General features: G+C 37.6%; 1 protein-coding gene across 12 annotated transcripts in view; it reads left to right on the top strand.

Annotated features, from left to right (window-relative positions):
* LOC139952167 (protein phosphatase EYA1-like) overlaps positions 1 to 25800 on the top strand; it is a 168041-nt gene that overhangs the window by 99528 nt on the left and 42713 nt on the right. For 9 of the 12 annotated variants that reach the window (XM_071951175.1, XM_071951176.1, XM_071951177.1 and 6 more), the window contains 9 exons: positions 7388 to 7509; positions 8672 to 8758; positions 11701 to 11796; positions 14171 to 14258; positions 18212 to 18375; positions 22148 to 22276; positions 23170 to 23264; positions 23544 to 23712; positions 25616 to 25687. In XM_071951175.1, coding sequence (XP_071807276.1) covers positions 7388 to 7509; positions 8672 to 8758; positions 11701 to 11796; positions 14171 to 14258; positions 18212 to 18375; positions 22148 to 22276; positions 23170 to 23264; positions 23544 to 23712; positions 25616 to 25687 — 1022 coding nt within the window. Of the gene's footprint in view, positions 1 to 1616; positions 1949 to 7387; positions 7510 to 8671; positions 8759 to 11700; positions 11797 to 14170; positions 14259 to 18211; positions 18376 to 22147; positions 22277 to 23169; positions 23265 to 23543; positions 23713 to 25615; positions 25688 to 25800 lie in introns of those variants that run through there. The other 3 variants (XM_071951184.1, XM_071951181.1, XM_071951182.1) reach the window with 3 other exon arrangements.

The raw sequence follows: 25800 nt of genomic DNA, 5'->3' as shown, positions 1-25800 counted from the left end.
TTCGAGTCTCAATTGTTGCACTTGTGTCCTTGAGTAAGGTACTTAACCATAATTGCTTTGGCCTTCAGATGAGACATTGAGGTCCCATTGGCTAGTATAGAATTGGTAGTGCACATAAAAGAACCCAGGACACTTATCCTGGAAGAGTAGGGGTTAACCCCGGTGTTCCTGGTTCACATAGCAAGCACCCTTGTTTGCATGTTTCCTCAGGCTTTCAAGCTACATTTTAAGTTCTCTTATGAGGTATCCTTGATTTTATCACAATAAAAATGATAACATCGATGTATAGGTAAAACACACATAACAATATTTATCCCTGATGGAAATTTAACCCTGATGCAAATTAAACATCTATTCATAAATACCCCTACTCCTATTGGTGGAGAGCGCATGTTAGGTGCGCAAGATTATCACCCGGAACGCAATTCAAAGCTATTAGTAACAGGACAAAATCTACTTCTAAGCGCAATTCGACCCTGCCGGCTTTAAGCGGCCGTGTAAGAACTCGTCGCTACCCTTTTATTCCCTTATTGAAAACACAATAGATTGATATTTAAATGAAATAATTACTTAGCGGCGAATGCAGCTAATGTTTCCAACACGCTTTTGATTTCTTTGGCAAAAACATACTGGAAACTGAGGTTTTTTCCTCTGCATTTTCTCGAATGTCATACCCGCAATGTTTACATGCAATATACTGAGTATGAAAAGTGCAGCGATTAGTTATATCCAATAATTTTGCCAACTTTACCAAATGCTGTGGTTCGGTCAACTAAATACACAACAGATGGTAGACCAGCGGTGTGACAATCTGGGTTTTGCTGGTATATATGAAGGGCCTTAGTATACTTAAGCTTGTTCTTTTTCTGCTCCTTCTTTGTTCACACCAAAAAATGTCCAATGTTAAGAATGAGCTTGGTGAATTGTGGATTAATATATATGTGAAAATGTAATCACATTGATTTGATAATTGGCTGATGTTTAATGTTTCTTTTTTCTTATGTGGATGTATTAATTATGTTGCAAAGTGTTGGTGTAATGTGAATTTTGTTTTGGGATAAAATTATAAAGAATCAAAGATCAAATCAAAAAATGTGTTTCCTAACTCAATAATAAAGAGCTCTTTGTTAAAGAAGGTGTTGCCTCTTATTTACATAACAAAGACTAGTCCCCATTGTTATTACATGAAACAATGGCCCTGGTGATTCATCTATTATAAGTACATGGTCCCTTGGTCCTTCAGTAGTGGTAGAGGTAGTTAGTGGAGGAAGTCTCTCCCCCCCCCCCCTTCCCTCAAGGATAGCTCCACAGCAAGACCAGCCCAGGACCCACCTTTCATTTGTCACTGCATTGTGTGGTAGGCCGTGCTGAGTGGTGTTTCTCACTAGAGATACAGATGTTGGAAATCCCAGTGAATTCTGACCACAAGTTTGCCCCCGTGGACAGGATTATGCGGTGACACTGTGGAGGACCGATCTCATTGGTTGGGAGCGCTGTTGGAGGGTTGGTCTTAACAAGCTAAGGTTAGCTAGACAGTGACTGTTAGGTTGTGCACACTGTATAGTAGGACTAGTACCACACCACACAGTGTGTGGAACGTAATGGTATTCATTTCATATACAATCATTGTGCCGGCGAAGTGAGTGGTAACCCTTGCATGATCATCATCATCGCCCGTCAAGCAGACAGTATTTTTATCTTTTAGTATAGTAGCGTGGTGATAATACATGAGTAGTCGATGAGATCTCTACCTGGAGATTTATACCTTATACTACTCACAGTGAGAACCCACTACTGTCTACACCACACCAAGGAGGAGTGTAAACCAATGCACAAGGAGAACGCCTTTACTGGGAGCTATTTATTTTGTGTTGTCCCATTTTACTGATGCTGTGTTGTTGATGGTGTAGAGACTAGGCCAGGAGAGCTGTCTATTTTTAATGGGATGGTGAGTGTTTCTTATTTTCATGATGGCTTTATCATTGATTATTGAAATACATAGTTTAGCATTAAGTCTTTAACAGGAGAGCAGTCATGTTGGACTGGTTTATAAATCTAGTACTTGTAAGACTCAAGTCGCGTCTGAATTGATGACTTATGCAGTGGCTACGGCTAGATTGCTGAAAATACCTATTCTTTAATGTTGTCCCTGCTACCAATTACCATGCATCCATAGCCGTAGCCAAAGACATCTCACTCAGACAAAAATGTAAGTTGAAGACTCTAAGTTTAAAGAAAACCGTGTAGGATAGTAATACACATTACGGCAGAAGAACTGACAAAGATCATATTTTATTGTAAAGAGCTTAAACCATTACTGACTTGTGACTGTTTTCTCCCAAGAGAAATTAAGAAAATGATGCATTATCCGACCGCCACCATCTCCAAAAGATATTATTGCATAGTCTAAATCAATTCTGGTGCGATGTGCAAGATTCATTTTTTCTGGCCTGATACTTCACAGTGGCAATTGCCTCTGTTGCCCCTGGTCATTGCCTTGGTGCTCCTTGAAATATTCCAATAGAAATTGACAATTCCCTTCTAGAGGTGTCCTCTAGAGGACTGATCCTTATCATGGAGGTAGTTCTCATCTACTAAGTTTCTGATAACTTCAACCTCAGTTAATTTACATCTTTTTGAACATTCTTGTCTGATATGTTAAAGAGGTGTGTAATTTCAGATCATTACCGTTAGTTGTGGGAACTTGATCAAGCCGGTGTGATCAGGTTTTCAAAAGGATCTTGCTAGTCTGACACAAGGAAGCTACACTTCCTTATTTCTTACAAGTCAAATAAAAATCACAATTTTTTACATGAGAAAGGTCAGAATAAAGGTAGTTTTGTACGGCTGTAGAAATTGTTGAAGTGTTAAAAAGAGCTTAAATTTCAAGAAAATATTTATAATATTTCTTCTGTTTGAAATATTATTCTTGGGTTGAAAAAGACCATTTGACTGGACCAAGATTGTGGTCTCCAGAGTAATGCCCTTGTTCTACCAACTAGGGTACCTAGCACTAATGTTGATGGTCATCCTGTTTTGTCAATATCTTTGTTGGGGGAGGTGTATCAATCAGAAGCCATTGAAACTGCTTTTAACTTTTAGGAGGAGACTAGTTAAATAGTTTTGTTTTATTGTTAAAAGGTTCCACCGTTGGACTTTGGTTGTGGGGTTACTGTCCCAGTTCTTTACCACACAAACTCTGATCAGTGGCCAGTTGTCCAGAAGATATTTGAAACCATAGAATCGATTGGAAGAGACACAAACCGAAAGATGCAAAAAAGAAACAGGAATATTGTATCTGAATTCTTACAGTTTGTAAACTTGATGCTAATAACAATTAATCTGTGCACGTTCCCATCTGAAATACTGCCATTTTCAAGAGAAAGGGTCCATCAATGATCAATCTCTTTTATTAATTTGCTAAACTCAAAATTTATACATTGCCATTCATTCTGTCTGTTATGATTTACAGTCATGTCATTTGTAAAAGTTCCTTCGGTTAAATTTACATCCGTTGTGGCGATTGTTGGGGTTTCTTACATATTATACTAAAACCTGTTTTAAAAACAAGATTGTAACTGGAAGTATAATCTTGAAAGTAGAATCAAAACTCATAATTTTCATACAGTTTTGCCTTAGTAAAATAATACAAGAGCAAGTGAAACGCTGAAAGGGTTGTTTCTGTAGATATATGGTGTTGTTATATTGACAAAAGATCTGATTATTTGCAGACATTTTATAAAAGGTTTACACAGACAAATGTGTATTATCTATATAAAAAAACACGAAACCAGAATTGTTGTGCTGAATTTTATAAAAACTTTCATTTGATGACGGATAATATATATAAAGTGCTGCTATTCAATTTGACATTTGATGCTTTACCTGTATGTGTATTTCATCATTTTTGATAAAACAACGCATCACTACACAATGATGTAATTTCCCATAAGTTAATCTCTCCTTCACCATTTTTATAAAGGGGACATTTTAAGCTGTTACTCCCCTTGAAAATATACTTATTATACAGTTGTTCATTGAAGAGTAAAATTTAATTGTAAGCAATACTAAAGTAGTATTAGCCAGATTAGTTTTCAACAAAACTTGATTGAGCAAATTTACTTGCTCAACGAATTTAGCGTCATTCTTTTCATATGGGCTGGTATAGTTGTAGTAAGGGCTTCACAGAACTGAATTGCTGATGGCAAATTATTTCCAAAATTTCCCCTATTTTTCCTAGGAAGTAGAAAACAGAAAATTGAAGGCCGTGACTGTTGTAATTTATTGAGAGTTAATGTGAAAGTGCTGAATCAGGATGTATTACAAAAGCTGTTTGGACTTCATAATGATTCGACAGGTTTCTACAAAGTAAATAAATAAAAAAACTCAAAAAATCTCTTTAGTTCACTAAATGTAGAGGCTTTGAACTTGTTTGTTTTCGAGAGAATTGAACTAGCTGTTGCAAACTGGTTACCAACCAAAAGGACCTATGGTATAAATGCAAAAAAATAGTGGGTGCCCTAGTAGAGTATTTCTCATAAATATGTTATCCTTCGAGAAAGACTCCGCTAGGGTTGAAACGTCAGGCCACTTACTATTCCTTGCAGTAAAAGTTGTAGTGTATTGTGCAAAGTTCTTGCAGACATTGTCTTCTAGATGTGCCATCTAAGAAAATCAAGTTATGTTCCTTAGGTAAAGCATGTAGTGACAGGAGCCAAGATTTGTCTATTTCTGATAAAATGTGACCTGTGTAATTAATGGACCATTGCTTCAAAAACACAGCAAAACTTCTCCATCCAAGGTTGAATCACATTTCAATCAAGACGCTTTGTATACATGTTTATTTGGCCCTCTTCTTTGGAAATCTGCTGGGTACCTGTAAATATTTGCACATTGAACTTTTTAGATAACATCTGGAACCTTGTGTCGCAGTAATCTACAGAAAATCTTCTGTTTTATTCACAATTCTCCAGTGATATAATTATATACTTATGTGAGAAACTTTGAGGGTGATGGATTATTATTGACATTTTACCAGTGGCAGAGAATTTTGATGGAGGTTGCAAAACCAAAATCACATCTTGTGCTGAGGGCTGATACTGTTGAGGTCTTTGAAAACTTGTTTGGATGCTGGCCTCTTCCTTGTGAAGAAGTGTCCGTGTTTTTGTCTTTTTAAGCTTGAGACATTTTTATACCATTGGGAATTTTAAGATTGGGTGTGATTGTGTGAAGATGCTTGTGATGCATGAACCAAATTAACGCACTTTGTGAGGAAGAGTTCCTACCAAGTAATGATGGCTAATGACTTGAGTGCTTGAATTCATCTGTAGGGTTAGCTTAAAATATCTCTGTAAATCGTACCAGTAAGGAATGATTAAGTAACTACCAAAGTATCTATGCATATCATAAGCAATACAATCTTAACTCATAAAAATACCCATACAAATAATTAACGCGGAAGTTGCTGCTACCACAAGTTTGACTTTATCCTCTACTGCCAATGTTTAGTCTGCAGGTTTTGTCCACTGGTTTTGTTTTGGTTTGTGTTTTTCTTTATTTTTTTCATATTTATATAAGCACATTCAAGGAAGCTTTAAAATCACATTGAAAATGTTTCACTTTCATTTCATTCATGGAACAAGTCATGTGACGCGTCATGTAATGATGAGTCACCAAAGAAACTATATTTCTTACTAAAGTGGTTTTTTATCCAACTTAATGATATTGGTAAACCCCACCCTTTGAAAACAACTGTAAAACTTCAGTGTATAAATGAAACTGTGTACAATTTAAAATGCTTGACGTTTTAAAGGCAGATGGGCAGTGAAGACAGTTGCCAAGACTGTGCTGTTGTCCCCCCCCCCCTCGTGCTTTCCAGTGAAAGTCTTGCCATATTCATACATTCATTACTGCATGCCCCTATCATCATTTCTAGATTGCTCAAAAACACTTTTGATGTAAAGTAGGAGATCCAAAAGCCTTGGAATCATCAAATTAACGAGTCTGGCTCAACGCCAATCTAGGTTTGTTGGATTTGTTGACTGTGAGTCCATCAAACTCAAGTACCGTGCCAACTCAGAGAAGACTTCGGAGATATTGAAAATATATAGATCATTCAAGATCAAGCTTACACACTTATTGTGCTGGTAAACCAAGAAAAGAGTAAATTCAAACAAATCAATTGTTTTTTCTTTACATACCCAAATAATGGAACACTTTCCACTTTATTTTGAGAACTGGAGCATCTGCTCTCTTTTAACGAATCCTTGTAACATTACAAGGAGACTCAAACAAACTCTGCAATCTTTTTTATGTTGACAGCTGTCACAGTGCAAACTTGTTTGAAGAATTTCCCTCCGCAAGACAGAGAAAAAAAAAATTCAATAATAATTATTCTCTCATTACATCAGCACCAAGGAAAATATGGAATATTCTTGTAACCCGAACCGGTCACGCTTCTGCGAGGACTTGTAGCAAAGAATCTCCGCGGACTTGTTGACAAGATCCACTTAAACAATACGAAAACAAACTTTGTTGGGCAGTGGTGACGGAGCGACCACATCAAAGTCTTCAGCAATGATTTATCTCTGAACTCTGCAACCCTAGGACACTGTCAAGAATTTGAGAGTGATGCCAAAATGTAGAGAGGGAAAACAGAACTTTGTCACATCATCAGCTCAATGTTCTTGTCTCCTTGATTTCCTTCTGAGTCATGTTTTATTTATAATTCACTTTAGAAATACACGCTGAATTTTAGGAACAGAATCTGCCACAGAATCGACCACTAGCCTAGATCTACTCTCTGTCAAAATGCTGAAGAAATGTTTATGCCCTCATTTTTGTGAACAGTTTGCTTCAAATTTGTCCATACAGGGTGTCCTTTCTAGACTTTGGTAATTTTAGGGTGTGAGGACAAAACTTGGTTTAATAGACCTTCAGAGAAATACTTTGGTTTTGGACAAAAAGTGATTAAGTTGTTCGTTTTAGTTTTCTGTTTCCACATCTTCAAAATGGAAATGATGTAGAAATTACTGTTTCTTTTGATTCTGAACGGTCAAAATTTCTAAAAGTAAACAAAACAGGGTCTAACTTTGATAAGCACAAATACTAGTTAAGCACAATTATGCTTACTACTATAAGAATACCAGCCAAAAAAACATAGCACATGCACCATTTCGGACTGTTATCCTGCAAACTTTTGCTAAGGACAAACTATGTAAGCAAAATTGTCTTCTTTATCATATGCAACATTATAACATGGGCCCCATACATTCATGTTGTTTTGAATGAAGCCTACACACATTGTTTTTACTAATTAGGCAGAGACTTCCAATCTGGCAAATTACTCATCCTAAAGTCTGTGTTATTTGTTTTTCTCCTCTCTTAGGTCTATGGAAATACAGCAGTTGGCCAGTCCACATAGTCAAGTGTCTAGCGCCAACGGCAATTCACCCCAGCATGACAACTCCACTGACAGCAATTGCTCTGTAACAACCAATGGAACAGATGGTGAGATAACTGCTCTTTGTTTTTCAGCCCCGAGATTATCAAACAGGTCATCTCATTGGTCGCTGCCCTATTGTTTGACCAAAAGAGGGCACTCTTTTTGTCTTCAATGTTTGGGCTGTTATTAATTTTGTACACAACTGAACTTCTTGCATTGTCCGATGTTTTAAATCAGTATTTTAGAAAAGATCCAGATGATGCCTTTTTTTTTTTTTTAAATATAACACTAACAGAACTTTTTGTGGCAGTCGTCATTTGAAGTTAGTGCTACAAAGACAAACGATTTGGTACCAGCATATTTCGCCAACTTAAGGGGCCACTCAGAATGGTCAGTGCTAAAAAGAAAATGATTTGTTTTCTTTCCGAAATTCTTTTGACTCACCAACCCACTATTTCAAAGAAAAAATAATAAATTGACATTGACTATTCTGAATGTCCCTAAGTTACCTTTTAGTTAATTTCTTTTTGCACAAATGACAAAATTAATCTTAATAGAATTTTCTCAGAGAAAGCATTCTTTCAAAGGAGAGCGTTACTAAGTACATGCAGCTTTTTTTAATTCCTAAATAGTGCATAAGATTTAAAGCCTATTTTGTGCTTCCTGAAATCTGGCCCCATCTCATTAAGATTTCGGACGAATCTTACTCGCCTTCAGGTAATCTTAAAAGCACTCATAATAATTATCAGGATCGGGAGCGAGAACGATGTCTCACTGCGTCGAATATTCTGCCATTTGCCCCCGTGGCCACAAACAACTGTTATGACCGTAGAAAGAACTTGGTGAACCAATTTCATTAATTGTGTGGGTCCAGTAAACTGCACGTATTTAGTGTTAAGACGCGTATTAGTTTCTGCTGAGTCTGTGTTTTTAGAATGGGAAGGGGGAAAAACTGCTGCAATATTTCTTTGTGTTCCCGAGTTGTTACACCTTGCATTACAAGAATCAAATTAATGCAATTTGTATTATTTTTTTTCCCCAATTTGCAAAGAAACCAAACCTGCTTTGTTCTGCTCAGTTGCCATTGTTGATCAACTTGGCTAGTTCAGGAAATTAAAAACAGCAGGGAAAAAAATCGTTACCTTTTCAATATCCATTCGGCATGGATACACCATCTCTCGTATGATCATCACCTTTTTAAAACTTTGATTATTCTGCTTTTCTCAGGTAACCATGTTTCTATGGCAACAACAGCAGAATCAAGCGTATTGACGAGTACGGACAGTTGGAATTCAGTTCACACAGCTGCCTCAAGTAAGAACTTTTCCCTCCAAAAAATTTTGTGTCTCTGTTCTACCATGGTTCTACAGACTCTTTGGAAATATCTAATGCCGTTACAAATTTCTGAATGCGCGACTGCGGCTGTTTCTATGGCTGTTGCTATGAATGTTGCTACGGTTACTTTGGGCTTCCAATGCTTCAATGCATGGAAATGGACAGTCAAGCCATAGCCAATAATTCAGACATGGCCAGTCTTTAAGAGTACAGGTTTTTATGTATGTATGTTTGATGTGTATTCTGTGTGTTTGGGAGGACTTTCTTTGTCACCTCACCTCTGTAGTCTCAGAGCCCATTTGTATGCAGTGACCATCTCAAATCAAAATCATTCTGTATGCCTACATGAACGTTTTTCTCCATTCTGCTGACACAGAAGGGAAGTTTCGAGCGCACTGCTTATTACCTCAGGTGTTTCATGGGATAGAAAATAAATGTATATCTAGGTTGAACTTCCCCACCTAGACACGTTCATGATGTGCTAACTTGGCAAAGGTGAGACATCAGAAGTTTAGGCTATTGAATATTAAACACTGGACTAAATGACAAGCTAACTGATTCTGCTGGCTAGCCACTGGAAAAGTTGGGGAAAACCTTGAAAATACTTTCAGTTTCTTATCACCAGTCCCCTGTGTAAAGAGAGTAATTTCTGAGAATGTCTTAAGCAGTTTTTAGTCTGACGAGAACACAATTCAATTTCACTCAAAGATCGGAAAATCTTGAAATCAATCCCAATGTGGAAAAGGGCTACAAGTTCAACCATTTTTTTGTTTGAAAAATCTAGTCAGTTCTGTTTCTCCTCATGTTTGATAGTAGCCCAGTGTGGGGTTTTTCAGCTGGGGTGAGAAATAGTCAAATCTCAACCCCTATTCACCTGATGTCATCACCTTAACAATTCTTGGTTGCGCCATTTTGGGAGGCAGTTTCCTCACTCGTTACTGTGCAGTGAGCAATAGGTGACTCGCGCGCATTTACATGCTTACATGCAAGTTGACTCCTAAAATGGCAGCAATCGGCAGACAGTAGCGGGTCGTGCTGTCAATGCATGAGGTCTATACTATAGCAAAAACTCCATTGGAGCTGTTGCTGCACATAAATAATGTGTAGGTCTAAATTATCTGTGTCAAAGGAGTGTTACACATTGCCAACAGTGGGTCACAGTTAATGCTGCGTGCATGCAGGGTCAGTGTAGGTCGCTCTCCAACATCGCGTTGCAGCACGTTGTGTGACTGATGCGTTTCTGTGTATAACCGTTCTATATGAGATTGAAATTATCTAAGGAGGCACCAAGAGTTCTCCCAGGATTTTGTCAAAATTGTGGGGCATTCTATACACAAATTTTGTACGTTTGGCCAAAGCTGGATTGAAACAAGTTTTTCCAATTTGTTTTCTTTTTGGTGGTTATCTTGGTTTTCAGGCTTTAATTGAAGCTTTAAGGCTTAATCTTGACATCAAGACCCAATTTCATAGCGCTTCAAATCCATTATGAACAGGCAAGCTGGCCGCCTAATTTTCTTGCTAGCCTGTATAATACGCTCATGCTTCGGCAAATTTGTCTGCTACAGTTAGCACGAAAATCTGCTTACCTTGAAGCAGCGCTATGACATTGTGCACTAGTTGTTAGCTTTGAGCAAACCATTTTAAACACTAGCATGCAAGGCTTTACTATAATAAACTGTAGGCCTACATGGTGATCTTGTTCAATTGGACTACCCACCATGTTAATGACTACACTACATGTACCATCAACAGGTTCCCTTGTCATTCATCACAGAATAGAGCTTGACCTTTATCTTGGAAAATAGCTTGACCTATTGACCCCTTGACCCTGGTTGCAAGCAGGCCTGTTGTGCGTTATATAAAAAAGCTGTAAGATTGTGGTTTAAGTTGAAAGATCTTTTTGGGGGAAAGTGCTGAACCATACTGTTTTATCTGTCATATTACCTTTCTATTGTATTGAAAGCGGGCATTTTGGACACCCAGTTTTTAATTTTCAAGCAAATTTTGACACCCTTTTAAGTAATGGCTTAAACTTTGAGTGTGTCATAACTCACCACAGATTCTTGACTGAAGAATTTCACATCTATCAATACACACTCTGTATTTTTCTTCCATTAAATAGGAAACAGAATTGATTTTACTTGGATTTTAACCTATTTTAATTTCAAGGAAACATTCTTGTTTTTTCCCTAGTTTTGTAATTTCCTTCAGTAGCTGTGTGATGAAATGTTCATTTGCCCGCTTCTTTTGTTTTTGCTGCTATTATATTTTTTTGCTGAATTTTATTTCTGGTTGTGCTTTTTTTGCTCTGAATTCCATGAACTGAACACTGATCTACTATGACATTGTATTTGGCCATCTTTTCCGGAGGCTGTTTCGGATAAATTTTGTCAGCAAAAAAACTTACTCTCGCTTTCCAAAAACTAAACATGATGAACTGACAGAATAAAATGTATTAAACCATGTTACCAATGCACTTGTGTCTTGAAAAAGTAGGCAGTTGATTATTTTTATGCCATTTCTTGAGATTTTGTTTTAATCATGTTGGAGGTGGGGTGTGCACTAAATTAAAGCTTTGTCATTAAAAGCTGTTGTACATAATGCAAGTTATCATAATTGAGATGATTTATACAAAAAGTGGACTTTTGGGACAGTAATTAGGTGGCAGCATGCTCAGAATTACATAAACAATGGAAATTTACCTGGTAAGTCTGCTGCCACCTAGCGTTCCAAAGTGTTCCATTGCTTGCTTGCTGAAGTAGACTCCTTTTCCTCCTTATTTTCCTCTTTGCATATGTGACTTTGCTCTGTTTTGATTTTATCTGTATGTTTTGCTCTATTTTTTTTGTATTACTATTATTTGTTATCCCCTTTCTCTTTTTCGTTGTTCTTGATCTGTTTTCATTTCTCGTCTCTCGTAGTCAAATCTGAACCGCTCAGTAATAGCGACCCGTCAACCCCTACTGTGATTCAGGACGGTGGTTATGGCGTAAATGCCCCCCTTGGTGGCTATGCAGGTGAGCGGGTCTGATACTAGATCTGCTGTCGGCAATCTACCCCCACCTTCCCATGTTATCACCCCTTCTTCATCCACCATCACATCTTTTCATACCCTATCAACCTCCCTCTTCTTCACCCCATGATCCCTCCTCTTTCATCCTCATCGTACCCTTCATCCCCCATTACATCATCATCCTCACCCTTCTTCACCATTCCCCCCCCCAGCTCACCATCACCCCCTTTTATCCTACCTCACCCCATTTCCTCATCCCGCATTCATCCCCCATCCCCACCCATTTCATCCCTATTACCCCAATCAGCCTCCTTCTTTTTACCCCTCATGACCCGTCTCCTTTCATACAAATCATCATCCCCTACCACCCCTCACCCCATTCCTTCATCCCACATCACTCCCCCCATCTCCACCCATTTCATCCTCATTACCTCCATCAGCCCCTTGTTTATCCTTGCCATCCTCGGTCCATTTTCATCACCCATCACTATCCACTCTCCCCATACCGTGATCTTCCCATCACAATCCAATTGTAGTGCCTGTTACACATCCAGTGGCCCCACAATCCCTTGCATCATATGGCCTGATACCAAGAGCTGACTAAGCAGTCTGTACAGCCCCCCCCCCACCCCCTACCCCAAGTAAAGTGCCTGGCTGACCCACCCCCTAATAACTTACATATAAACAGATTAAAATAGGTGTGGCAATCTATTTACGCCCTTTCCTTTCCTTCTGTTTTCACCACCTCTTTCTTGAAATAAAAACATCTCAAAGTAGCTGGGGAAAAAATATAGCTATTTCATCTTTGTCAAAAGTTTATCCACTTTACCCCATTCCATACAGTGTGAACGCAAGTCCACAACTTTGTAAATTCATATACAGTAACAGCAATATCATGCCCAAAAAATGTTAGACACTGCTCTAGTTACCTGAGTGATCATTTGCATTAATTTGTAAAAGCCACTTCAGCCCTGTTAAATTGCACACTTTCATTGTCACTGCACCATGTTCCACATGTACCCACCACGCCCTTTACATCCTTGCCACACCCCTGCAAAGGACATGGCTTTAAAAAAGAACCATTATATCACAAAAAATGCTACTGTTTTTCCTACTCTGGCTGTAGGCTTTGTCGCTATGTAAATACCCAATCCTCTTTCTTGTCACTTTGCACTGTGTTCCTGTTCTTCACAATCTTTCCCACTCTGTTTAATTTTAATGTCTTATTAATCCCCCGCAGGTATATCTTGTTGATTTGCTGTATTTATTTCACCCTGAATGTATTTTCCCTCGTGTCATTTCTTCGGGACAAAGTCAAAGATGTCTATGTAGAAGTAATAAATGTTGGTTGCTCGATGTAGAATGAAAAACATCAGGGTGGGAACTCACTCGTGCCCTGAACCCTTTTCGATGTTATCTTTTCCATAAATGTGTCAAACAGGAGCCAAAATGCAAGTTGGGTGTCAGGAGTTTGTACCCCAAAAATTAAATTGCAAAAAGTACTGATCGTGTCACTTTTTTTAAAAATGATCAGGCCAATTTTGAAACCTTAGCTTGGGCTTTTGGCTCTGTCAGTTTTTTTAGAAAGCGTGTTCAGGACGAAGGTCAAGCACTAGCCGAATGCAAAACCATAAAAGAAAAGGCCCTTTGTAGGGAAGGTATATTCGTAAGGAAAAGTACAAAAATGTTGAATTAATTTTTTGTTTGGGGGGGGGGAAGTTTAAAGACAAGATTCATTTTCACCCTCACATTTTTTAATAAACACACCATAGAACGAACCTTGAATATTTCAGCTTTTCAGGATAATTTTTATAATTGATGAAAACACTGACAATTGATCACATTTTCATTTGTTGGTAAGTGATTTTATTGAAAACTAGAGTACATTTGAATAAAGTTGCTCTTACACACACAAAACAAGAGGAAAATAAATATTTTCTCTTAAAGCCTTTAGAGCCATAGCGGCCACAAGCAGCTTGTACCAAAATGTCCATAGCAGCCGGAAACTGCCCACACAATTTGATCTACTTCCATTCACAGAAAGAGGTCATAGTGAAAGTCATGTCCAGAATTGATGTTTCCAATGTTGATATTCTATTTCCATTTGTTAAAAAAAGCATTCTTTTGTTTCATTTTGGGGTTTCTGTAGGGATTTTACTGCCAAGATAGGGTACAATAAACAACGATCCACATATGGGTAAATTGTGATGATTTTTACAGAAATTAAATTAATGGTCTCCAAAAAGAAATTCTCAAATATTCAGTTAAAAACAAATAGTATTCCATTAGTTTCACTCAAGATAGTATTTAACTCCCAGGCACATAATATGCAATGTAGCATGTATTCAACTCAATTGCATTTCTTTTCTCTTATTCAGGGTCGAATTCAGGGGTCGGAGGTCAAAGTTCGTTGGATATGAATCTTCGGCAGCCTAAATCAGAGTTTCCTTCACAGTATTACCCAAGGTGAGTTTTCTTTTGTTGCCTTAAAAAAAACATTTTTGTTTCTTAGATCATTTACATTTTTTTTAATGGATTTTAATGAATGTGTTCTTCCTGAAACAAGTGGTTTACGTCACCTTATTTATTTGTTCATCAGTGTTTTCTGCTAAACTGGAATATGAAATTTAGCCCATGTGAAGTAAGTCTCTTTGGGGAGAAGTGGTGGTTCTGAGAAATATAGGGGTTGACATGTAGTTGAGTCTTGATGATCCAAACGGTGTGCTCGGTTTGTCTACTTTCTCTTTTAACCTTTATAAAATGCACTCCCTTCTTACTAATACTTCCTACAATATGTGAAACATCAGTCTTGGGTGAAAATTTATTCCAATCAACAAAATATTCACAAAGTTTGTAGAAGTTTTATAACATTAACTTGCTTATAAACATTTTATTAAACTAAAACTAAAATTACAAACAGATCAAGAAGTGAAACAAGCGAAGTGAAACATTTTTGAATCCTGAACAAAGTTTAAAGTAGTGCACACTCACAATAAGTTTACAAGTAAAGTAACATAAATCAGAGAGCTGATGACAAACTGTCCAACTTCTAAAGAAAAGGGTCTGTCAAGTGGCTGTAGAATACCCCGTTGGGTAATAACCATGTTGGTCTCGCATTGAACCATTAACTTTTGTTGTGCTTTATAACTGCTAACTACATTGTGCAGGGATCATGTAATGAGTTTTCCATACCTGATTCCATGTAAGGTTTTGTTGTATTTCTGGATGATGTTCAACCCACCCAGCGACCACATCATTGTCAAGTTCAGGCGTTGGTGTAGTTTATTTCAGACTAAGAGGCCTCGACCCCCATCTTGGGTTAAGAAAATGTGACATACACTTGAGCCCAATTATGGTGTCCTTGTCCTTTTTCTTACACAACATTAGTTTGAATCTTTCTTTTGTTCTTTTTTTGCAAGTTTTCCCCAAACAAATTTAAAACTAAAAGCCACTCTAGGTAAAGGGGTTCATGTACATGAAGAAAAAAATCAATTTGAAAAAAAGCTCAGAGTAGCTGAAGGTAGTTGAAAAGATCATGCAAGAGTACTACAGCGTCCATAGTCCTTCATCATTTGATGAAGGGATCATACTATTTTTTTCCTTCTAGCCTCACTTTGGTCACTGTGAGTTAAATGTGAGTATAACCAATATGGCCGCATTGTGAAAATTGATAAAATGGACTGTGTAGGTCTCATGGGTGTTTAAACATTGGAGGCCCTTAAAGAGTGCGATTTTGTTCAGTTGTAGAGTTGTGTATTCTACTAACTGTAGAGTTGGTTCCCCCAAAAGGCTTTTATATGCGCACACATTTTACTAGAGTAGGCTGGACATTGGGTTGTGCTTCAATTTGATCGAAAAATGGCATGAGAAAACTGGTGCCTCAATGTTGCAACTCTCTCAAACTGTAAAAAATACTGTGGCGTTGATGTTTTCGTTAGTATTTTATGGTCACATAGTAAATTACTACTGCGATGATGTTATTGTTTGTATTTATGGCGACAGAGTATCTGTAACTTGCTGCTTAATATGGGTGTTTAGCTTCTAAAAGTCAAAGGAATCCTTCAAGAGTTATCTTGAAGCTGGTTAGGTCTGTAGCATAGAGCTTGTATGGGTCCTCTCTCTATGGACACAGCTACATGTACATTCTCTGGTAGGTACCTGATTCACGTGTAAGTGTGTATCCTATCTATAATGGATAGTTTGAAAGTTCTACTTCAAGGTTTTGATTGTGTCGTCAACTTTCTTGCAAGGAGTTGGATGTGGTGCTCTAGGCATTAAAGTGCCATAAAGATCCATTTTATGTATGTGTGTACATACAGTTTAGACTCCATATATGCCCTTTGCCTAAGCATCATAAAATTTGATTAAGTCACACTATAAAACATAACTGCTTGTAGTTGTATAACACCAGTAGTTTCAGGCCATTGATACCCCAAGCATATATACTACTATGACATAGATACAACGATGACTCCGGAGGTTTTTCTTTTGCGATTCACTTTATTTTGGCGGCCCGTGCAAATTTATTCATACACATACTCCGATGACACAATGATGATGATTTAATTACCGCCTGGAAGTTGACAGGTTATAAAAGACCCGCTACAGGTGGATTTTCCACCACGGCATTTGATACAGTCGTTTAGAATCAGCGAGGCGTGACCTCATGATACTTTTTTTCCAAATAAACTTGTGTAGTTTTGTGTGTGTGGGCTTGTGTGCCCATTTGGTGCTGAAACAGTAGCTGCCTCATGTCTGGTTATGATACTTGGATGTCGAGGATGCTACCAAGCGGTAAGCGCCACGATGGACTCTGATTGGCTGATTGTTGGCCCTTTTGAAGGGCGGGCGTAATGATGTATCTTCATTAAGGTTTCATATTCGCAATTGTTGTCTCATATCACCACGGGCATCTGCCCGCCTAATAAAAGTCACATCGGCTCTTGTATGGAAGTCACTCTACAATACGGATCTCGTACCTCTCTCTTGTTCTCGCTCACGGAAAAAAGTTGCTATAAAATATTGTTGGAGATGTTTGGTAGTGGTATCACATGGGAGGATGGGTAAGTTATACATACTAGTTGTTGTGTTATCTAATATTAGGCTTAACTAATGTTTCAGGTGCTCGGATATGATTAGAAGGACTTGAATGTCACCAGTGATTGTGGGAAACGCCGATTAGGGTTTCACGAGGATAGTTAAATGGTTTTGTCTGCTATTCAAAAGATGAATATCATGGCGTTTGTGTGGGTTTTAGTGTGTAGAATCATCCAAGAGGAATCTCACAATGGTAGTTTTGTGTTGATGCTTAAAGTGTGGCATTTCAGTGCAGAAGCCAAGCCTCAATATTCACCATAGAGATGTCAACATTACATTTCAATAATCACCAACCCACAGATAAAGTCTATCAACTTCAGTCTACTCCTTTTGCCATTGATTGACGATTGCCCTTCACATTTTCAGTGACTAGCCTGCAGGACCAGTGTACCTTGTCCTCAATAACTGGACCTGTCAGCTTTTTCAGTTTTAGCCTTCGAGAAAGACTCTGCTACGGTCAAAACGTCAGGCCATTAACTATTTTTTGCAGCCTTTTCAGTTTTAAGGTTTCCGTTTTAACATTGTAATTTGTAGTGGATTTGTGAACACTTGTTGGTTCTGTTGTGTGAGGCAATAAACTAGCCAGCCAGAAATGAGTTATGACTGGTCCTAACTTGTATTAATTTAGTAGGCCACAGTAGAACTACCTTTCACCAGCATTCTGTCTCTTTTCAAGTGGTTCTGTTGATTGTCACTGTCAATGGGTGAATATCCTAGCCACTGCAGTGCACAGGTTGTTCATGATGCCTCAAAGCTAATCCCTTACTTGGTTGGTACATTCATTCCTCCATGGTTGGAACTTGTAGGTAACAATTTGATGAGGAACTGTGTAAATAGCCGTGGACTTGTTTCAACCTGTCTGTACCTTCATTTTATATTCTTCTCCTGAGGACGCTCATCGGATACTGATCAAAATGTTGAGTTGTTATACCATCGGGGCCTCTCAGAACCATCGTAACTCAACTCAGTATGATATTAAGACTGATGTGTAGAATGAGAGCCATAAAAACCCAACAAGGTGGGCTACTGCACACCTGACTGCTAGATTAGGTTGTCTTTCTTTTTCCCTCTCTTGTGCTGGTCCGTCCTCGAGGAACTGCACCGCCAATCACAGCCTCTGTACCCCCATGTCTTGGCCTTGGTGCCCCTTCAAATGTTTCCAATAGACTTAGATATTTCAATGGAAGTGTCTTTTGCAAAATTAAAATGGTCTTGCCTTTTCAAAGATGAAATTCCATGCCTGACTTCAATCTACATTTCCTCAGTGTCAAAGTCCAGCTCTAATATCAAGCATTTTTGTCGTTTGTCATTTTCTGTTGCAGCCAAGCCTACCCACACATATTACCCACACCATCAGCGCAGGGGAGTAATTTCCAGCCCAGTACCCCTCAGCAGTCATCATTCGGTGTGCAGAACTCAAGCTATCCGTATACCGGTCAGTCTGGGCAGCCTCCATATGGTTTAGCCGGAGCCATGTCGTCTTACAGTAAGTTTCATTCTCTCTTATCGTTGGCTACAGCTATGGCTATGGCCAAATTTACACTGTACACGTCGTCCTCTATTAAAATATAGTACACTCTAAGCAACAGCTGTAGCTGTAGCCGCCAAATCGGATACGGCTGAAGTCTGAAGATTTGATTCATGTTTTCCTTTTTAGGTTCACTTTCTGGGGACATTCAGAAGTTTAACCAATTTGACAGCAATGTGATGGACCTTGATAATTAGTGATTTTGTATTTGAATGTACCTACAAGAGTTTACTAGTCCTCTGGGTGATTAGGTAATAAAACAAAATTATGCTGTGTTTGTTGTGTGACAACAAGGTGACCATTTCTTGAACATACCAGCCCATCTTTGAGAACCCATCTTCATAATTCTTAAACAAAAATGTAGGCCTACTACTTTTTTACTTTTCTTTTAACTGTAATGTTTTAGTTGCATTAAAAACAAAATTAAAGCCACGCTATTTTTCAGAAGAGAAGGGTTGCGAAAATTGAAAAACCAAGTTCACAGGTTCACTGAAAATTGTGTCTTTTAATTTTAAAATTAAAAAAAGGGCAAAGTTGATCAGAAAAAAAATATCTGAATGATTTTTTGAAGCCTCAGCAGCTGACCGCACTTCTTGTTTGTAAGAATATCCTCCATATCAGCAAGGGCTCGACCAGACCTTCTTTCAGGCCTTATCCCGTGGAGAAAACTGGGTCAAAAGGCCCTTCTTTCACTTTTTCTTCGGGAGACCCACAGACCTGGGAGACAAAAATTTCCTTTTTTTCTTCACCACCACATTGCCTAGCTGAAATCAATCCGCATTTGGGTAGTGGCCATCTGGAAAGCTGGCTGTTACATTGCCAGAGGCTCAGTGCCAAGCAATGAAATTGCTAGTATTTTGACCTTTTTATTCTTTATGGCTGATACAGAGTGGTTTGTTTTATTGTGTGAGAACTCTGTCTTTGTAGCTAAACGCAGCCCCTCCCCTTCCAACCTCTCACTGATGCCCCATTGAATAGATCTGTCATGAAGAATTGTGTGCCATCTCATAGCACTGACTGTGAACTTGCTGTTTAGGTCTTCTGTCAAAAGACCGATGTCAACATGATATGATACCTTTTTGTAACACATTTTTTTCAGTGTGGATAATGAAGTTGTGGTGTAGAATTCTTTTTGTCACCAAAGAGATTTTAAAATAATATTCATCAATTCACGAAACCACAGAAAAAGAATATGAATTTCCAACCAAAATGACCTGAATTTGATCAAATATATATGTCAAAAAAGAAAATTTTCTTTGTAGCATGCAAAAAAGGAATGAAAAAGTTCTCTTCTCTGATCAGTACTTTCTGCATTACTACGCCGTTTTAATGCAGTATATCTCAAAGAATTGAACAATGCTATCAAATTATTGTTGAGGATGACCTGTTTACTGAGCTGATATTACAATGTGAATGCTGCGATAGTTTACAGAGTGAATTCCTGGAAGACTCGCCTCTGTCTAAAAGTATTCTCTTCAATTTGAATTACAATTATTTTTTTTTTATGTTTGGAAATATAAGAATACCCGATAATGTTTACTCACAAAATGTGAAAGTTGGTGTCGTTGGTACTCTGTTTGCCTGGTAGTGTGTCTCTTGTCACTTAGAGCGTTGGAATGAATGTACTCTACCAGAACCAATGATATTCACATGTGTTTTTACTTTGATGATGTATATCGGACAAATAAATGAAGATTTTTTTTTGCCAAATGAGTTGTTCCCCTTGACATGTATCATGGTGCAGATTTCCATTGAAATACTGCCATTTTGTGCACAGTCCTATCAGGTTAGGTTATTTTGATTGCGGTAATTGAAATAAGCAGTGGTAATTGTGGGTTGGGGTTCAATAAAGTCTATCTTCTTAAAGCCATTATACACTTTTGGTAAACAATATTGTCCAAGTCCCACACTTCGTGTATCACAACTAATATATAAAATAACAAACCTGTGAAAATTTAGGCTCAATCGGTCATCGGAGTCGGGAGAAAATAACAGGAAAACCCACTCTTGTTTCCGCGCGTTTCGCCATGTCATGACATGTGTTTAAAATAAATCTGTAATTCTCGCTATCGAGAATTGATATTGTTTTAATGTTTTCTCAAAAAGTAAAGCATTTCATGGAACAATATTTCAAGAGAAGTCTTTCACCATTACCTTCTGTAAACCCTGTAAATTATTTGTAAATCTGTGACTTTTTTTTTCTTTTTCTGTACCGAAAGTGTATAATGGCTTTAACTTTGATAGTAGTTAAGGCTGTGCTGGCGACTACGGTTATTTATGGCTGGATCCAGCAATACCCTTAGCAATAGCTGTAGCGGTAGCCGCCAATTTGGGTATAGCCTAATAGAAATATTTCTCCGGAGGACTAGTACTGGTATGGACTTTACAATCAGTGAGCTTTCAAATTGATTATTTTTGTGTTCAATAATTTACCAGTCGTGTCCATTGTCTTGAATCCAAGTGTCATTGATGATAAACTATGGCTACTTCATAGGTGACACTCCTCCCATAGACAGCCATCCATCCCTGATTGTTCACACTGCCATGATGATCATCAAAACAAGCGATGATCTCAAGTCTACATGCTTTTTTTTAATAACTGGAAAAGCAGGGGTCGGACCCCTGAGTGTATGAAACACCTGTTGAGTGTAATTTTGGAGGGAATAAATAAACTAGAGTTATGACGGAATTTGGCAAGGAGGAAGAGTTATTGTCATGTTGAGGAAGCATGGATTGATATCTTTGGTGTTTTTTTGTTCTATGGTTGATTGATTCATAGTTAACCATTTTGTTTTTCAATTTGCTTAGTTTTACATTCATTCCAACTTACAAGACCCCCCAAAAAGCTATGATCCCCACCTAGTACCAGGAACATTTTTGTAACAACCCTTTACAGTTCTGCTCAACAAGTGAATTTCCAACAGGTGGTTTAATAAGATTCCGCCTGATTGGTCACTGAGTATCACATGACAGGCAGCAGTTGGCCAATGTTGTTCATTGTAACTAAAACCTCATGCCATCTTTCAGGCTCTACTGCTCTAGCACGGGACTATAGATACAAAATGTACAGAAGTAATTTTTATTCTGTTGTAACCATATGTGCAAATGATTATTTGGCCATGTCTATGGTTGAGTGTCATTTGGGGGTAGGGTGTCAGTGCTCGAATTTTAGAAGACAAGAAATTTTACACTCATCTAAATTCATTGCATTGGTCAAAATGTGTTGTCTAATGTAAGCATAAACTGATGATGACTAGAGCAAGCTAGTTGAAATGTTTAGACCAGTTAAGAACTCGTTTCGTGGTAGTGAAGTTAATAACGAGAAGTCCCCGCGATTCACTTAAGTAAAATTAGTAGTCCCAGCCAATTTTCTACCTTCCTTCCAGATAGTAGGCAAAAAGCAGGAAAGTTCTTCAGAACTCCTAACTTCCCCAAAAAATCTACTTCACGGTTAAAACAGGTCGTAGAATACTCACGTAAGACGATTTCTCAAAAGAACATATTCTACCAAGCAAATGTAGATACACACATGGTGTTACTGCCAACCAAATATATATATTAAGCATAAACTGAGCACTACAAAAACTTCTGAAATTAACTGCAATTTTTCTTATTCTGTTGTGTACAGGTTCTAAAATTGATAAAAATGTGTTAGCGTATGTTTGCATAAACTGAACACTACAAAAACTTCTAAAATTAATTGCGTTCTTTCTTCTTCTAATGCATACAGGTTCTAAATCATTAAAAGCTGACCCGACACCAATGCAAGGTCAGGGGTCATATCTTAGTGCTTATGGGTCAGCAGGGTTTACAGGGTCGTCCAGCCAGGCTGCACAGAGTCCATACTATCAAATGCAAGGTAAGTTGACTAACACTGATGGCTGATACTTGATGTTGGCGCACAGTTTTGATAGTTTGTCACACTTTGTGCAAATTTAGAGGTTTCAATTTCATGTATTATTGAGTTTTAAAAAACTAAAGTTTTTTCATCTGTGATTTCAAAAAGGGACGAAGATTACATTTGTTATATGGGATTTATTTTTATAAGAGACTGTACTGCTGAACTATGAAGGTGCCTAGCAAGTCGTAGCAATAAAAATAGCAAGAACTTTAAACAGGAGATGTTTTGAAATATGAAGAGCAAAAAATACTTCTTAATGGCCTGATGTTTCAACCTTAGCAGAGTCTTACTTGAAGGCTAAAGACTTCATTTAGCCTTTGAGAAATACTCTGCAAGAGTTATGATGCCAGTATGCATTTATACCATAAGTCTTTTTGGTTGTACATTTTCTATTGTCTGGGAATGAATCACATTTCAAAAAGATGATAACAATATAAGAATCTCAATGCGCTAACTATTGTAAACAGTTGTTACAGTATACCAGTACAAAAAGTTTGTGGTTTACCCAAATACCCCGGAAGTTTTTGCGAGAAAACAATAACTTGATATTAGCGCCCTTCCTCTTTTCAAGTGAAGTTTGGTGACCCAGAATACTTTTTGTTTTTGGTTTGTTTTTGTGGTGTCCTCTTTGTTATTGGTGTCTTGTGATAGGGTATGTGTACTAATGTTGTTGATAACAATTTTTTTAAGAGGAAATAGATGTTTACTAATCAAATTGACCTGTGGTGTAAATATGGAAAGTTTATTGGCCTCGTGTTTTAAACTCGGGCAACTTTGCGATGACTTGAGCGAGACTTGACCCCACAATCCCTGCTTCTTACAGCAACCCTCTGTTTATGTTTTGTTTGCAGGAGGCAGTTTTACAGGGAGCAGTAGTTACCCCTATCCTACATGTAGCAGTAACACACCAACCACAAATACACAGGGTTTTAATAGTACACAACAGGTAAGAATTGAAACTTTATCCCCACCCTTAACCCTCCCACTATTACCATCCCTCTCATCCTCACTGTCTCCTCTTCATTTACATCACCCTCCATCACCAACCACCCTCCCCAGACAGTGACCATGAAGAATATTAATTTGGGTTTTACCCTTACACCGATGTATGTTGAAACTGTATACTCAGTACTTTCCTGAGTTCAGTGGAAAAAAAAACAGAGTTAACAATGAATTTACCTGGTGGTAAGAAGAACTAATTTTTCTCACTGAATTGTTCTGCCAGGGAGAGTATGGTTCCTACGGAACAACATATGGTCAGAGTAGCTTTAACCAGTACTACACCACACCTGGCTATGGCAGTCCATACATGTCAAACAGCACACTGGGTCCGGCACCAACGTCTGTACCTACAACAACAACGACTTATCAGCTAGCACCGTTACCGAGTGAAAGTAAGTCCAATTCTTTCTTTTTTACCCAAAACATGCCTGAACTCATTTTAAGTGTAAACTCAATGATATGTGTACAATTCATAAACAGGGTCTGTACACCATTGGTAGAGAAGTAAAATATTCTAATATCAAACAGTACTAGACGCTTAGCAATGACAAATTAATATAAATTACCATATGTTACCATATCTTTGAAGGTCTTTTCCTCTAAATGTAAACAGAGGGATGGTAAACAATGTCCTTCTCTGACATATTTGTGTATACACAACCACTTTGAAATGAGCAGAAAAGATTTAAAGGCTTTACAATAATCCTATTGTTATGATTTGTCAAGTAAACTAATGAACTATGTGTATATCAAATGTGTACACATTCTCCCGTGTAATAGAAATTTGTTTTTCTTCCATTTAAATTAAATAATCTAATAAAGGCTTGAAGGAAATTGCAGTCTGGTCCCGTACGTGGGTGTCAGTTTGTTTGATTTGCCATTATGTGCAGACGGGGAACATAACCAAGATGGCAAAATGTGATCATTTTCTTTGTGGTAACTTTTTTGATGGCCAATAAATAGTAGAATTGCAATTTAGTGTTGCTTTAAAGCATTTTTAAACATGCATGTGTCCATTTGAAAAAGTCAAGTTTTTCATTGGTATTAACATTTCTTGTGAGTAGTTTTTTTGTTGTTCACAACTGGAAAATTATTTTGTTAAGCTCTTCTTGAGTTAATATTTGAAATGGCGTTGAACTGTCATGTGCAATTTTGTTACCAATTATTCGCTTAGTTTACCACCATTTGTTCTTCCAGACATAACTTTCCATAGCTCATGTGTTAAAATCAAAAGCTTTAATCTAGTTGTCCTATGTGCTTAAAAAACCTGTAATTATTGTTGCTATTTATTTTGGGTGTTAACATATGAAAATTTTAGATCAGTGCAGCTGTTTTTGTTATCCTCTCTACGTGTATATTTTAACCATGTAACCTGCTAGTTCACCAGTAGTTATTCCTAGCCTCTACCAGTGGTGTACAGCCCCCTTGGCCGTTATTTTCTTAAGCCTCACACAGCCTTCTGATTTTAGCTGTTGATATTTTACTGGAGGCTATAATGTCTTCTCAAAATATTATCGAGGTGAATAATTTTTATGTATCGATAAAGTGCACCTAGATATTTGTACATGGAGTTTGACATTTTTACTATGAGAAGAATGATAGAGGTGATCTTGCTGTACCTTCTCTGAACAATGCAAGCATCAAATTATTTGACCGACTTAAGGGAAAAGGAACTAGCAATTGACTTGCCTGTCCTTTGCTTTGGCAAAGGGATTGAGCTCACTTCCATTTTTTTATTGTTAATGAAACCAAGGATGCCTCTTAAGTGAACTTAATTATTTATTAATCACTGTAGCTCAAAATGTTTTTTTTTCCTTCTGAAATAAATTTGTTTAAAGTATTTTTAAGGGATGGTACACTTTTAGTAAAGAACCATTGACTACATATGTTAAATTTACATCCAGCAAAAAAAAACACTCAGTAACAAGATATTGAGAAAAAAAATCCTAAACACAATCTAAAACATGATTTGTATTTCCACTAAAAGTGTACCATAATATTTTCTGAGAATATTATTTTCCATTATCCCTCCGTGTTTAAGTCCATTTAATAAATTGGGGTTTTTTTTCCAGCAAGCTTATGAACTTTCATGCATTTAACCAGCCCAATACAACACAAATGTTACATGTAATCAATTTTTTTCCATTTAAAGGACAGACACAAAAAATAAAGTAATAATATCTCAAAATACAGTTATAAAACCTTTCATCTCATACAATTATGTAAAAATGTGTAACTTATAAACAAGCAGAAGAAAAAACCCAACTAATATCCACATTGGGCGACATTTTACAGAATTTGTGGATTCTCCGGACACTCTTGAAAGTGCTGTGGCGTCACGCGAGCCACCCAGTAATGCTAACGAAGGTAATTATGCCCAACTTCTCACATGTTCTGTCATTTTTAAAATTATTTTTCCACTTATTATTTTTATTATATTATTTCAGTCGAGTATCTGTTTGCATTACCACGCACTGTCG

Source organism: Asterias amurensis, chromosome 20 (assembly GCF_032118995.1).
Source record: "Asterias amurensis chromosome 20, ASM3211899v1".
In the NCBI taxonomy this organism is placed as follows: Eukaryota; Metazoa; Echinodermata; class Asteroidea; order Forcipulatida; family Asteriidae; genus Asterias; species Asterias amurensis.
Note: the sequence above shows the minus strand (reverse complement) of the source record. Positions and strands in the feature narration are given on the sequence as shown.